The sequence below is a fragment of the Silurus meridionalis genome, chromosome 18 (genome assembly GCF_014805685.1).
Source record: "Silurus meridionalis isolate SWU-2019-XX chromosome 18, ASM1480568v1, whole genome shotgun sequence".
NCBI lineage: Eukaryota > Metazoa > Chordata > Actinopteri > Siluriformes > Siluridae > Silurus > Silurus meridionalis.
In genome coordinates this window covers 21,430,895-21,446,772 of record NC_060901.1, presented here as the reverse complement: position 1 = coordinate 21,446,772, position 15,878 = coordinate 21,430,895, and the positions used below count along the sequence as shown (strand labels likewise).

General features: G+C 40.5%; 2 protein-coding genes across 2 annotated transcripts; one reads left to right on the top strand and one right to left on the bottom strand.

The window, feature by feature from the left end:
- Positions 1–2,879: 2,879 nt before the first annotated feature.
- On the top strand, positions 2,880–5,013 carry thbd (thrombomodulin). Its single transcript, XM_046873430.1, has one exon. The coding sequence runs from the start codon at positions 3,271–3,273 to the stop codon at positions 4,867–4,869; it is 1,599 nt and encodes a 532-aa protein (XP_046729386.1). The 5' UTR covers positions 2,880–3,270; the 3' UTR covers positions 4,870–5,013.
- A 2,474-nt stretch (positions 5,014–7,487) lies between these two features.
- ccnk (cyclin K) lies at positions 7,488–14,553 on the bottom strand. The gene is made up of 11 exons (XM_046874322.1): positions 14,416–14,553; positions 13,753–13,965; positions 12,526–12,607; positions 12,300–12,431; positions 11,929–12,034; positions 11,768–11,825; positions 10,885–11,054; positions 9,697–9,896; positions 8,990–9,023; positions 8,520–8,588; positions 7,488–8,433 (listed from the first exon to the last, which is right to left on the bottom strand). The coding sequence occupies exons 2-11, from the start codon at positions 13,947–13,949 to the stop codon at positions 7,874–7,876; spliced, it is 1,608 nt and encodes a 535-aa protein (XP_046730278.1). The 5' UTR covers positions 13,950–13,965; positions 14,416–14,553; the 3' UTR covers positions 7,488–7,873.
- Between the last annotated feature and the right edge of the window lie 1,325 nt (positions 14,554–15,878).

Below are 15,878 nucleotides of genomic sequence, written 5' to 3'. Positions count from 1 at the left end.
AGTTTATTTCTATAGCGCTTTCAACAGACATTGTCTCAAAGCAGCTTTACAGAAATCAACAGTTAAGGTGAATGGTGTGTATTTATCCCTGATGAGCAGCCATGGCGACTGTGGTGAAGGAAAACTCCCTTAGATGTTATGAGGAAAAAACCTTGAGAGGAACCAGACTCAAAAGGGGAACCCATCCTTATTTGGGTGACATCAAGAGTTTGATCATAAATCTTTCAACAATACAGAACACTGGAGAGTGAGAACTAACATAAACACTGGAGTGTGTGATTATAAGTAAATGTTCTTTCTACAGTGTTTATGGTTAGAAAACTAGGAGCTACTGAGCTCAACATTTGTGATCATTACAGATCCAGCATCAGCTTCTCCATGCCAAAGCCTTTAAACACTCCAGGAGGTCCAATGGCAAAACTCCACACATGTAGTGGGATCCAATTGGCACTGGTACGTATCTAGATGTTCGGGATGTTCGCGGGTTCGGCATCTACTTCTTTAAAGTCCATATTCTTCATGAGGTGGGAGGTGACTGGAGCTGGCCAAACCTCAGGATGCCTCAGGATGGGGAGAGAAAGAGAAGCAGTGGAGAGGAATTAGCGTAGCTGCTGTTCATGATATTAACAGCACAAGTTGATAATGTGCATGTGATCAGATGTTCTGGAGCACAAGGTTATGATGTGAGACGTATGTTATGTGTAGAACTCGCTAAAAACATACGTCTTATTCTGACACTGTCCAGAGCCTTTATATTTATTTGCTGTACATTTATCCACTTATATTTGATCCACAAATATATACACGCTGTGCATATATTTGCATATTTATCTGCAATTAACAATTAAGTTAAACCAGCGTACTTCCTAGCAGAAGCGGAATTAACAAGTGGTTAAGGTGTTGGACTTATTGGTAGGTTGTGAGTTCACATCCTAGAGTTCAAATCAGTGCTAATCTCTTAAACCTAGTGAAGAACTTCTAAAAATGCCGTATATGTAATTAGCTTTTTTAGGGGTGTGCCTTCAAAGATTTCCTGTCACCTGGTTTTCAAATTTGGTTCTTTCAAAACACCTGATTTGAACATCTGTCTCAGGTGAACTGCTTCCACAGCTGTAAGGTTCTGATACGTTTCCCATCTCAGACTCCACTGCTATGGTCTTGGTCTTCAAAGCCGATTAGCTTTGGTCTTGGTCTTGGCTTGGACTCTATTGACTATGGTATGTGTCTTGATTTGCCTAAGAAGCATTTTTTCACTAGAAATCTCTTCCGAGTTCTGACCCGGTTATTGGTGTTGATCAGCAGAATATGATAAATAATTGAATAAAAGAAGTCTTTTGGCATTCGAGAGTTCCATAGAAAGCCTTGACTGTTCCTGGGTCATCAGATCTTTCCAGAAAACTCCAGAATTATTAACATAGACAATGAAATAACTCGCTGTGTAGACAGCAATGCAAAGGGAAGGTTTTCTCCTTGGGGTCTGTTGGGGTCCGGTTGTTTTCTCTTTTTTTTTTTTCATAACTGGAATGGACAATACGGTCTCAGGCTAACACAATATTATGAATACAAAGTTCACAACATAAACACCTTACACTGGGTATCCCACCCATTTCCTTCCACGCTGTAGCCCGAGCAAAACATGGTCCTGATTCATGATGATATCTGGCCCAACCCAAACACAGAACTGGAGTTACTAAGGAGTGTTATTTTTTATTTATTTCTCTATTTTAACAATGGAAAGTGTAGAAATCTGGGCTATATTGCAAAACGTTTACGTAATGCTTTTGGCAGAAGTCGTGAACGTTTGACATTTTATGACAAAATTGTGAACGTAACCAAGATGATGATTACCATTCAACTTTTCCAGTCAAATGTGCTTCTTCTCCAAATCGACAACTTTTTAATCGCACGTCTTTGGATGGAGCATGAATTTCTCCCTTCACAAATCCAGCTTCGTGGAGATCTTCAGTGTCCTGCTATTGAACCCACTAATGAATTTGGAACACCATCCCCAAACCCCCTGACCTTCCTAACACCCTTGTGGATGAATCAAATCTTACAAACCTCCACCAATGTAGCGGAACATCTTCTTAAAAAAATGGACGTTCCAAAAAATAAAATGTTCTCCAGCACTGAGAAGGTAAAATCACCCTGCATTGATCCCTGGACATCTCCGCCATCTCCAGGTCAGATCCCACCTCGTGAAGATTTCAGACATGGAACCTTTTAATCAATTATTAAAAAGATTTAATTCTACATATGCTGTTTCTCCACTCTCTGGTCATCACACTCTTGGTGTCACCCTGATGAGGACGGGTTTGAGTCTGGTTCATCTCAAGGTTTCTTTCTCATGTCATCTAAGCGAGTTTTTTTTCTTGCTACAGGTTTGATTATTGGGGGGATTAAAAGCACATCATTCACTTCGATACAATTTTTTGTTCTTACATTCTGTAAAGCTGCTTTGAGACAATGTGGGTTATGAAAAGTGCTCTAAAAATAAACAAATAAAAAATGTAATTTAAAAAAAAAGCACATATAAATTTTATGTATATATATATATATATATATATATATATATATATATATATATATATATATATATATATTTTTTTTTTTTTTTATTATTATAATAAAACATTTAAAATCGATTTTTTAATATTCCCTGACTGGTTCGTATTAAAAGCATGTCATGGGGCGGGGTGTCTTTGGGGGTCTCTGTTACAAAATTCTTCACGTTCATGTTGGACCTATTTGTGGGATCAGACCGGGAACAGTTATTATTAGTAATTATTATTATTATTATTATTATTATTATTATTATTATTATTACTATTATTATTATTATTATTATTATTATTATTATTATTATTATTATATTGGTACAGCGTGATAAAGTAAATAAGTCTCGTTGAAAGAAAGAAAGAAAGAAAGAAAGAAAGAAAGAAAGAAGAAAGAAAGAAAGAAAGAAAGAAAGAAAAAAAGAAAGGAAGGAAGGAAGAAAGAAAGAAAGAAAGAAAGAAAGAAAGAAAGAAAGAAAGAAAGAAAGAAAGGAAGAAAGAAGCGCGCGACGCACCGGGAGCAGATCCAGCTGCTGGAAGGAAAAAATAATAAAAAAAAAAAAAAAAAAACGCAAAGGTTCCTCCCCCGACCTCCACATCTGGAATAAAGTCAGCGCGAGAGACATCGCGACATGAGTAAGAAGTGAGTGAGGACACATACAGCTTCGAAAAAGAAAGAGAAAAGTTTTCCGAAAATAAAGCAGAAGTAATCGGGATGAAGGTTTTTCTAGGAGTGGTCATGGCGCTCGCGCTTCTCCCGGTGGAGGGAAGAAAACCGCATAACGGCAACTGCGTGGCTGATTTGTGCGTGACCGTGCACGCCGACGTGTCGGATTTTAACTCAGCTAGGACATCCTGTAAGGAGCAAGGAGGACATCTGATCACGGTCCGATCCATGCTGGTAAACACTGTCATCTCAGATCTGATTTCTGGACACTCTGGAGACTTTTGGATCGGATTACGGGACGACTCAGAATCCTGCTTGGGATCGGACGTGGGTCTGAAAGGGTACTCCTGGATCACCGGAGACAACCTGACCGACTTCACGAACTGGAAGGACGAGCCACGGGTTTGTTCGCAGAGATGCGTGGCGCTCTCCGGTGCCGATCCGAAATGGACCGGGCGACACTGTGACGATCGGATCGCTGGGTATTTGTGCGGACACGACATCAGGGAGGAAAAGTGCAAACCGCTCGCCGTCGAGTCCCCGGTTTTGTACGAGACACCTTTCGGGTTCACCAGTGAAAAGCTCCAGGAGGTCCCGAATTCCAGCAACGCGACCCAGAAGTTGTCGGGATCCAAACACATTTGCTACTCCGGTGCCTGGATCACGGCACCTTGGAGTTGCGAGGTCTATAAAGGGGGATGTGAACACAACTGCACCAGGGTGGAAGACACCTACGTTTGCACATGTTTTCCAGGATACAGGCTCGAGAGCAACGCGGTGGGCTGCAGCAGGGCGCTCGGCGGGGTCGACCCGTGTCAGAAAGCAGACTGTTCGCACGAATGCATCATGAGCGGGGAGAAATACATTTGTCAGTGCCGTGAAGGTTTCCGTCTGGAACAGGACGGGAAGAGCTGCACGGAAATCGACCACTGTACAGGAGCGTGTCCGGATAAAAACTCGTACTGCCTGAACAGTCCCAGGGGCTTCGAGTGCCTGTGCAAGGAGGGTTTCAGGAAGGAAAAGGACGTGTGTGAGGACGACGACGAATGTTTCTCTGGACCTTGCGAACACATGTGTAACAACACCGTAGGGAGTTATCACTGCGAATGCTCTGAAGGATTTATAGTGTCCCCTGAAAACACACACCAGTGTTTACTCTTCTGTCCAGTATTCGATTGTCCGGCTGTAGCCTGTGACCTCAACAAACCGGACCAATGCTACTGTCCTGAAGGCTTCATCCTGGAAGAACGTCCGGACGGCAACTTTTGCACCGATATCGACGAATGCATGGCATCTCTGTGCGACCACAGTTGCGACAACGTCCCCGGGGGTTACATCTGTTTCTGCAGGCCCGGATTCCGTCTCGTCGGGAAAACAAAATGCGTCCCTATCGACCTGCTCGGGACGACCGTCCCGTCCACGACCGAGGCTCCTCCGGTTGAGACGACCTCGTCCATCTCGGCCGGAGCTCTTCTCGGGATCATCGTGTGCACCGTGTTTCTGGTTCTACTGATGGTCTGCTTGATCCATCACAACAGGAAGCGATGTGGGAAAATCAGCATGGCTAAAGACGCGCACGCTTTGGAGCAAGCCACTGCCGAGACGTACGTCAAAAAGACCTCGGTGGGGAGCCTTCATTACAATTAAAACCATGAACTGTCACCAGAAACATATTAGAACTGAAGAAATAAGAAATAAAAGAAACTGTTACTCCGAAGACACGAAGCCACGAAATCGCAGACGATTTTATTTGTATTTATTGTAATAAAGGAAGCGATTATTCCTCTGTGACGTGATGATGCGACGAGCGCTTGGCTTTTTAATATACCAGATACATCAACCTGGACATCATTTACCTTTATAATAAGCTCCATCCTTCTGGGAAGATGTTCCACTAAATCCTGGGGAGATTTTTGAAGATTCAAATCAGGTACAGATGTTGGGTGAGGTGGACTGGGGTGGGGGTGTTTTAATTTAGCCCAAAGGTGTTCAACATGGTTTGAGCTCTATAGCAGGCCACTCGAGATCTTCCACACACTTCCAGATCTTCATGGAGGTGTATTTTGTGTCATGCTGGAACAGGGTTGGGTCTCCTAGCTCAAGTTAAGGAAAATTTTCATTCTACAGAATATATACACATATATATATATATATATATATATATATATATATATATAGAGAGAGAGAGAGAGAGAGAGAGAGAGAGAAAGAGAGAAAAATAAATATAGATGTGTATACATCTGTGTGTGTGTGTGTGTGTGTGTGTGTGTGTGTGTGTGTGTGTGTGTGTGTGTGTGTATAAATGTGTGTATTTTTATCTATGTATGTATTTATACACTCGAGTTGGACTTCCATTAAAGCTGACGTCCTCTTTAATGCTCATTGAATAAATCTGATTTATTGCTCAGTTTCGTGCTGCTAAAAAAACAGGAATAAGATTAATGCTTTAGAAAAATAATCAATAGAGATGTAGAAAACACTGAGACACACAGAAACACACACACACACACACACACACACACACACACACACAAAGACAATTGACTCAGGGTCAAAGATCATGAAGGGGAAATGTATATCTTGCTCAGGAGCCGTCTTGCAGCTGAAAAAATCAGATTTGCATTGTTTAAAAACACACACACACACACACACACACACACACACACACACACACACATTGTTAAAGCAGCCTCAGCAGATTGGAGGCCCTTGTGTTTACGACACACACACACACACACACACACACACACACACACCGGAGTCCCCACATGCACATTCCTGTGGTGGGTTTCCCTATAAATCAGTGGGTTTTATGGAACACTGCACACTGACCAGGACACGGCGAGATCCTTCTGTGGAATTTTTTTTCCAGAGAGTCGAGAGAAAGAGAGCAGGAACGTTTCATCGCTCTGATCAGATCCGAACCTGGAATCTGGAATCACCGATAATGTGACCGAATTATTCCCAGCCAATGTTTATTATTATTATTATTATTATTGTGGTTTAGATTGTTGTTTATTGTTATTGTTGTGGTTTAGATGGTGGTTTTTATTGTTATGGTTTAATGTTTTTGTTTATTGTTATTGTTGTGGTTCAGATTGTTTTTGTTAATCATTATTGTAGTTTAAATTGTTGATGTTTATTGTCATTTTGGCCTAGATTGTTGTTGTTATTGTGGTTTAGATTGTTGTTGTTTATTGTTTTTGTTGTGGTTTAGATTGTTTTTATCATGATTGTAGTTTACATTGTTGATGTTTATGGTTCAGATTGTTGTTTATTGTTATTATTGTGGTTCACATAGTTGCCCTTTTGTTGTTACTATTGTGATTTACACAATTGATTATTTTTATTATTGCGGTTTAGATTATTTTTATGCTTTACATTGTTGTTTATTGTTATTGTGGTTTAGACTTTTTATTAATATTATTCTTTACATTGTTGTTTATTGTTCTTGTGGTTTAAATTGTTGCTTTTTTGTTGTTACTATTGCGATTTACATAATTGTTATTGTGGTTAAAATTGTTTATTTTTATTATTTATATTATAAGTTTAGATTGTTGTTTATCGTTATTATTGTGGTTTGTGGTGTTTATTTTTAACGGTTTGCATCGTTTTTTATTGTGGCTAAAAATTTTTTTTTTTAATTGTGGTTTAGATTGTTGTTTATTTTTACTGTGGTTTACATTGTTTTTTCACTAGGACCTTTTTCGTTATTTCAGAAAGCACATTTGAAGTCATTAAAATATTTTCTTCCAAACTTTAGCAATAACCGCAGTCAGTCAGTCACATCACCACATGAGGCAGAGGAGAAACAGGAAGAGAAACTTTATGTGGAAATCTCACCATGGTGTATTTTCCACAACTTTTGCTTCTTGGACAAACTGTTACCACAATTAAAAGCCACACAATTGTTTAGAAAATCTCTGGATGCGAAAGCATGGAAGAAGTTTCAACATTCAGACCTGAATCCATGGGTTGGATGTGTGTGCAAAATCATGATTGAACAATCTCCTACAAAATCGCTGGAACAGCTCTTCCAGTCGTGTGGTGCTCATGACTAGAGAGAATGGAATTGGAGTTTAACCTTCATACGAGTTTATATAAACAAAGTCATCTGTATATTGCTGAAGATCTCTCTCGCCTTCTCTGTTCAGTTGTCATTTCACACTTTCTGCTCTGAAGGCACTTTTTTTTTATTTTATTTTTTTTTACATTATCTGAAGGTTTGTAGACGTCACCCCACACATGAAAGAAAACCAGGTGAGGAAGGGGGGAAGATTTTTATTACACCAAACATGAAAATAAATCTTGCTCTATACACACACACACGCGAAAGGAAATTCACGTTTGGAATCCGACTTGCGAGGGGCGTCGTCGCTCCTGCACTTGACGACTGGGGTAACGTTTAGCGTTGATGCTATCGTGAAACACGCACGAAAATTATTTCCGTAGGAAACGGACGTATTCTAAACAAAGATCTGGATAATTTTTTAACAAAGAAATTATCGGGATTTGTGGGTGGGGCTAAGGAGACGCCCGGCCTGAACGAGACGCCGGATTTATGGACTATTATGGGATGTGATTTCATTTATATACAGATTGCTATGAGAAAAGCTATTTTGAGTTTGTTGAGGACTTGTCCAACTTGGTTTCACCTCATCCAGGCTCCACGGTTCAAATTCGCAACAGGCATGACGGGCGGCATGGGCACTTGCGGCTGCCCTGGGGGTCCCGGAGGTGGAGGCGGATAGCCGGCCGGTAAGGGCATCCCCGGAGGTGGCATGCGCGGCGGTGGGGGTGGCGGGTAGTTGTGATTGTAGCCCGGCGGCGGGTACGCAGGTGTAGGCGGAGGCAGATTAGGAGGCGGGTAAGACGCAGGGGGTGGCGGAGGTGGGCCTGGAGGGGGTGCACTGGGTGGCGGGTAAGCGTGCGGGTGGTAAGGCATCGGGTAAGACGGCGGCATGTGCGGGTAAGACGGAGCATCCGTTTTCATTAGGGACTGCAGGCTCTGGTAGCCCTCGCTCGACATGTACGAGCTGGTCGTGGACATGCCCATTATGTAGCTGGAGGGTGGGGGCGGAGGTGGGCGGTGGGGCAGAGGGGGCGGTGCTCCGTGCGGTGGAGGGGGGGCCTTAGGTAAATCCGGATCGCCAGAGGACGCCGGCTCGGCTTCGCTAGGAGGCGCCGGCGCAGAGGGTGGCGGCTTGCGATCTAAAGATGAGGGAGATACATTTTAATAATAGTTTCAATAATAGATTTTAAATAATTTCGAGGTTCGTACACAGGAAAACACTCACCAGGAGGCTGGGTTACTGGTAAAGGAGGCATTGGACTCTCAAGTCTTGGTATTTTAGACCCAACTTGCTCTACAGAAGCAAAAAAAAAAAAAAGATTAAATTTTTGTAAAACATCTGTAGGTGCATATATAAATACACACTATGGACAAAAAGTATTTGGACACCCGACTTTTCCAGCAATTTCTGGTACAACTTTTTTCCCCTTCGTTCCAACTAGAAGACCCAAACCCATGAAGAGCTGGGTTGAAGTAAAGGATCTCGAGTGGCCTGCCACAGAGCTTTTGTGGATTTAATGAATCCACAAAATCTAGTGGAACCAAAGTCTTCGCAGAGCCATGGATCTTATTAGAAGAGTAAATGGAGACTAAATGTGGAACAGGATGTTCAGTAAGAAGCAGATAGCCATCTTCTGGTCAGGTGTCCACACACTTGTTCGCATAGAATATACCAATATTATGTGTTGTCTTTACCTGTGACTACTTTTAATTCTTCTTTTGGAGAAGGCTAATGGGGAAGGAAAAAAAACAAACAAACAAAACAAAACAAAAAACACACGGTTAAAGCACATTTGTGGTAAAACACGTAGTATGAGAGATTTATCGTAAAATAAAATTAGCATAAAGTTTTCCTTTAGGTTAATGATGTGATGCATCGGTTTCAAAAAAAGTTTTTTTTTAAATTTTTTTACAAATTTATTTAATTTATTTATTAATTTTTAAAATAAAACCCGATTTATTTCTATTATTTCTATTATCAGTAGATGCATTAGACTTTTATTAATTATGAAGCGACCGATAAATTGTGACGGATTTTTTCTATGTAGATTTGCGACACTACGGAGGCCGAGGAGTCCTGAGAGTCACAGTGTATGGATTAACATGGCAGAGATAGAGCTGCGCCTTCACAGAGACAGAACAGGAAAAGAACGTCTGGTTTTATACAAAATCTTTGCACTACGTAGCCAAAAAGCACTTTATGATTTGAATTGATGATTTGCTGTCTGTCTGGAGCAAAAAAATAAAAGCGAATCATCTGCACCATATTGAAGTTCAGTACAGTCTGGTACAGACGATGCACTTATGGTGCTTCCTGCATAACCAGACTACATCTCCCCTACACCTGTGGGCTCCTGTGGGCCATTCTGGGAATTCTGCAAAAACCAGACAGGTTGCCTCACGTGTTGGCGTTTGAGTTGCCGTGGAGGGCTGGCCTGAGGAGAATTCTTCTTGGATGCCGGTACCGGTGCAGGGATTCCTCCTGGTTGGCCGAGCAGGACTGTAGGAGGCGGCTGTGGCTTGTCTTTCTCCTGCATCTGGGGCTGCTGTGGGATTGGCTGCTTGCCCTGAGAGTACAGGTCCAGGATTTGGTGGCAGATATCTGGAGGGGGAGGAGAAAAAATAAATAAATAAAAAGGTGACTAGGCCACCAAGGAGATGTTCAATAGGGTTGAAGCTCTATAGCAGGAGATCTTCTAATCTATCCAACTTATGAAAAGCAGATGTTTATGGAGCTGGCTTTGTGTACCTTGTGTGAGGCTTTTGAACAGGGTTTTTGGGTCTCCAGGTTGAAATTAAGAAAACAATTTTAAGACAATTGAGTGTTTCGAAGTTTGTGGGAACAGTTTGAGAAACCACACTGGTTACCGAGTCTGATTTTTCCATCTGGAACACAGCTGTGCACTTTAGCACACTAATTAAGAAAACAGTGACCAAATTTGAGGCAAACGCTGTAATAATTAAGATTTCCTTCATTCCATCTTTTTTTCCCCCGCTAAAAAACTCGTTACAATATTTCCAGAGCTGCTGCGGTTGACTCCTGAACTCAATCAGGAGTTTCCAGATTTGCGAAAGACGTTTATGTCTCGAACGAATTAACACATAGCTGCCTCACTCAGTCACAGCGGACAAATGTTTTCCAGGATGTTCCCCAGGACTTCTGGTTCAGAAGTCGTCCCTCTCTACGTGTAACCCCCCCCCCCGGTGTTACTAATGGTTTAATAACCATTGGAACACGTAACAGTCTATCCAGATGTGGCCTGTTTGGGAACTGCTCCCGTTGGAGCGAGCAAAAAAATAAACTAAATATTTGGCCGTATGTGATATCATTTGTTATTAATTTATGTTTATGGAACGGTTGCTCAAAAGTAAACGCCCTGCTCATCACTCGTTCCTGCGAAACAGACTAAATATAATATTTATGGATTACAGCTGTGCTAGTTTATTACTGTCTGATTCAAGTTCACCAGAGAACAAAGACTGTTTCCACCTGACAAGACAATCAAATAATTTTCTACACTTTATTAAATCAAACCTTTATTCACCATTATGAACCTCTACCCCTCAACATCTCATAAGGGTGTTCCTACCCTCCAGCAGCTCCACGGGGACGTCTTGAACGAACTGCTCCCACCATCGGCGAGACGACTGCTTGGACGTCCATTCCTGGATGTCGAACTTACACAGGCGGCCTGCCAGGTACATGACTGCTACAGCTATGATCTCGGGTTCCCACTGAAGAGACAGCATGGTGCAGAGGCTGAGGAGACAAATGGTACAGGGTCCAATTAATACTTCAGAACATCTAACGAACCTTATGTCGGCATACACCCCCCTTTCCTTAAACCTCAAAGGTAAACCCACCCCCCTCATCATCACACAGCAGGAAATGGCATCTACATTTTTAAAAAGGGGCCAAGCACCAAAGATCTACAGGAACCCAGATACTATTCAACCGTAATTTCTGTCTCAGGATGCCCATAGACTCATCTTGTGAAAAGTTGAGAAGCATGTTTAAGGAACATCCTGACCATATGACCACCACGCCCCATAAGCTCCCGCCACTCTTTAGAGATGTGGCTTTAAGAAAGTGTTCATTCATGATCTACCAGAACAGGAGTCAGAGTAGATGCTGATGTCAAAGGCTCCAGATGGTGTTTGAGGAGGTTAAAGAATGCTAGCTTTCTTCTACTTCAACCATAACACACACACACACACACACACACACACACACACACACACACACACACACACACACACACACACACACACACACAGTCTTCAGCTCAGTTCTCCAGCTTTTTTTTTTTTTTATCCTACAAAGACCTTTTATACGATTTTGAACCTGGAAAATCCATATATGAGTGTGAAGGTCAGGAGGACACATGCTTCGATCCATAAAGTCCATAAATGCGTCTTAAATTGTGTTTTGTCTTTTAGTAGTAATAAAAATACAATAATAAGCGAACTCACCTATCGTTCACGAAGGTCCAGGCCATCTGCACCAGCTTCTGCACTTTATTTTTGTCCCCTGAGTGAAAAAAGTGGATGAAATTCACAAACCAACCAAAAAAAAAACAACAAAAAAAACCCAACGTAAATTATTTTTTAAAAAGTTAAAAAAGAAATTGAACCTTTCAGCTGTTTGGCATAACGCAGAAGAAACTGATATGGATGCTCCACCTGCAGATCAAACTTGATCGTCTGCAGCAAAATCCTCTCCAGGACCATAACTTCTTCCTTGGGTTGTGGAGAGAGAGAGAGGGAAAAAAAAAAAATGAATAAATAAATTTAAAAAAAGGTTCAAAAGTATTTGGACACCACATATAAAATTGTCATGTTCCTCCTTATGAACATTCATTCACTCCCATAAGCAGATCCATACTTCATGGAAGTGTGCAGAGAAGCATGTATAGCTGGGAAAATTTTTTTACCATATGCGTCCAAATACTTTTGCCTGCACAGAGCACACGCCTCTCTCTCTCTCTCTCTCTCTCTCTCTCACCTTCGGATCGTCTCCAAACTGGGCGAACTGCACGTCGTTCAGCAAACTGCGAGCCGTCTTGATGATGTCTTTACACTTCTTCGGCGTCTCCTCGACTTTTCCAGCCAAAAACAGACAGCAGGCTCCGGTCACCTGGAACGTCGACAACACCGATTCGGGTTCTTTTTTTTTTTTTACATCATTAATAATAATAAAGAGTCGGACGGAAAGAAACGCTGCGACTTACGTATCTGGGGAACTGTTTAAACGAGTGAAACATGTAGAAACGGTGGAAATAAATGATTCCAGTAGCCAAAGTATCATAATGTCTGATACAGGAGGGGGGAGGGGAGGTGTCAAGGAGCAAAAAACATCTAATATTTCATATAATAATCCTGGAAAAGGACAATTTATAAACCAAGAAGAAGAACATTTCATCAGCCGACAGTTAGAGTTAAGAGCAGTTCTGATTGGCCAATAATCAGACATTTGAGTTCCTTTGATTGGTCAATTTTCAGAAATAAAAGTTCTTCTGATTGGCCAATGGTCTGAGGCATGACGACTTCTGATTGCTCAATTTTTTAACATACGAGTTTTTACTTATTTGCTATTTGTTAAATACGAGTTCTTTGGATTTTCCAACTCTCAGAAATACAAGTTCTTCCGATTGGACAATTTAAAAAAATAAAAAAAATTATAATAATTGAAAAAAGAAAAAAAAAGCGAATCCAATGGTCTGAGATACGAGTTCTGATTGGCCAATTTTCAAAAATATATGTTCTTCTGATTGGCCAGTAATCAGAGAAACACTTTTTTTCTTCTTTTGGACATTTTTTTAAAATACGAGTTTTACTTATTTGCTATTTGTTAAATCTGAGTTCTTTGGATTTTCCAACTCTCAGAAATACAAGTTCTTCCGATTGGACAATTTAAAAAAATAAAAAAAATTATAATAATTGAAAAAAGAAAAAAAAAGCGAATCCAATGGTCTGAGATACGAGTTCTGATTGGCCAATTTTCAAAAATATATGTTCTTCTGATTGGCCAGTAATCAGAGAAACACTTTTTTTCTTCTTTTGGACATTTTTTTAAAATACGAGTTTTTACTTATTTGCTATTTGTTAAATACGAGTTCTTCTGATTTTCCAACTGTCAGAAACACGAGTTCTGATTGGTCAATTTTCAGAAATACAAGTTCTTCTGATGGGCCAAACTTTTTGAAACCCCATGAGCTCAACAAACCCTGAAGAAAGCTGCCTAAAACCTTGAAGGCTTCAGATACAAATCTACAATGAAAACAGCTTCTCATCCAGACTGAAGAACACCATCCTCGGCGTAAAGCATGGAGGTTCTTCATCAGTGCTCCTTAGAAGAAACCTCTACAAAACCTTGAGAAAGAAGGATTATCTTGAGAAACCAAAAGAAACATCAAAATAAAAAGAATGAAAGAGTTTTGAACATGACGGAAGGATACAGCCCGAGTCGGGTCCCGACGTCGAAGATGAACCGGGCTCCCTCACGGCGGTACCGGGCCTCCGTAGCCGGGTCTAGACCCTCGGATTGGGACGGAGTGTGCGCCAGGTCCTTCTTGTCCCAGTACCAGCATGGCTTAATGTGGTCCAGAGTGGTGACGTGAAAGGAAGGAGTGGTGTTCTCCTTATTTTCCTTCATTTGCCAACAAAAAAACCTGCAGAAGGAGAAGAAAGAAAGAGACCACGCGCACCTGATCAGTGAGGAAACCCCATGACGTCATCAATAAACCTGAGGTGAAAACCGTTTAACGCGTCACATATTCCTGATCGAAGCCAAATTTGATTTATCACACGGTTCTGGTTCTGAATCCGGAACCGAACCCCAGACCACTTCCGGGAACTGTTTGTTAGCTTTTGCAATGTTGACTTGAGGTTCACGTTTCCGTGATGACGTGAATAAACTCAAAACGAAAACGTGTTAAATATGAGTAGATGAAAAAAATTATTAAAAATGTTTTGGAAATAAATATTCAAAGCCCAATTTGAAGCTAACTAGCTAGCTAAGACTAGCATGACTAGCAAGTCGATATTATTCCAGCTCGGTATGTGTATCAATTCCTCAAAGTATATCCTAATATTTATAAAGAAATAAAGAACTGGTTTACCTTTTAACAGAGTATAAACTGCGACTGCGTATAAAAATCTACATAAAGTCACAAACGGGGAGTTTTACTCCCAGCTAATCTCCACAATAACCACGTTTTTCTTCGGTATAAGTAACAATGCTGCTCTGTGATGCTCATTACTGCCCCCTAATGGATGATCTATTGAGAGACTGTTTAATGGCCTTTTAGACTTTCTGAACAGATCATATTCATGTTAAATTAACACTTACTTACAGAGAGAAAATATATAAATATAAAAAATAAAAATAAATAAATAAAAAACACTGTATATAAAAAAAGAAAATTCCATAAATTTCAAAGTTTTCAGAGCAGAACATGTTTTCAGTGCTTTTTTGTTGTTTCTTTCAAAAGATTCATATACAATTTGAAGTCATTCATAAAATGGGAAAAGTTTGGTCTACATTGAGCCCACTTTTTCTTATGAATATGGAATTTTGGAATAATTCATGAGAATTAAATAACTGTCTTACTAACAATATATCCGAATTGAACCAAGCATGATAATATAAAGACTTGTTTTTAAATAGTATATCTTTTTTATTCCATACGAAACAGTTGTGGGGTGAAAAATTATGCTTATACACCAATTTTCATGCTAGCAGGGCTTGTCTGTGAAAACCGGCCAATTTAACAGGAATTTTATCAACAAAAAAATTACTTTTCAACAAAAAAATCAATGCCTCCCAGACTATTAAACATATAATTAGGAAATACATTCCAAGGACCATCTCTATTCCTCATAAACTCTATTAACCATTTAATTTTAAAGGTGTCATTAAGAGTATTATAATCTAAGACCTCTAATCCCCCCTGCTATTTAGGATTACAAATGATTTCTTTTTTTAAACAATGTGGTTTGTTCCTTCAAATAAAGTTATAAAGAATTCGATCTAGATCCTTAATAATCATGGAAGGAATTTCTAATGATAATGATGTATACACAGATCTAGATATACCTTCTGCCCTGAACAGATACTTGTGTCTCTTCTGAGCTCCATCCAGATTACATCACAGCTCCTGCTACCAATCATCACTATTGTTTCTAAAACCCGATCACTGATCACTACTGTTCCCAACACCCAAATCACTAATCACTACTGTTCCCAAAACCCAATCACTGATCAAAAGTGTTCCTAAAACCCAAATCACTAATCTTACCGAAACCCAATCACTGATCACTACTGTTCCCAACACCCAATCACTGATCACTACTGTTCCCCAAACCCAATCACTGATCACTACTGTTCTCAACCCCCAATCACTGATCACTACTGTTCCCAACACCCAATCACTGATCACTACTGTTCCCCAAACCCAATCACTGATCACTACTGTTCTCAACCCCCAATCACTGATCACTACTGTTCCCAACACCCAATCACTGATCACTATTGTTCCTAAAACCCAATCACTGATCACTACTGTTCCTAAAACCCAATCAC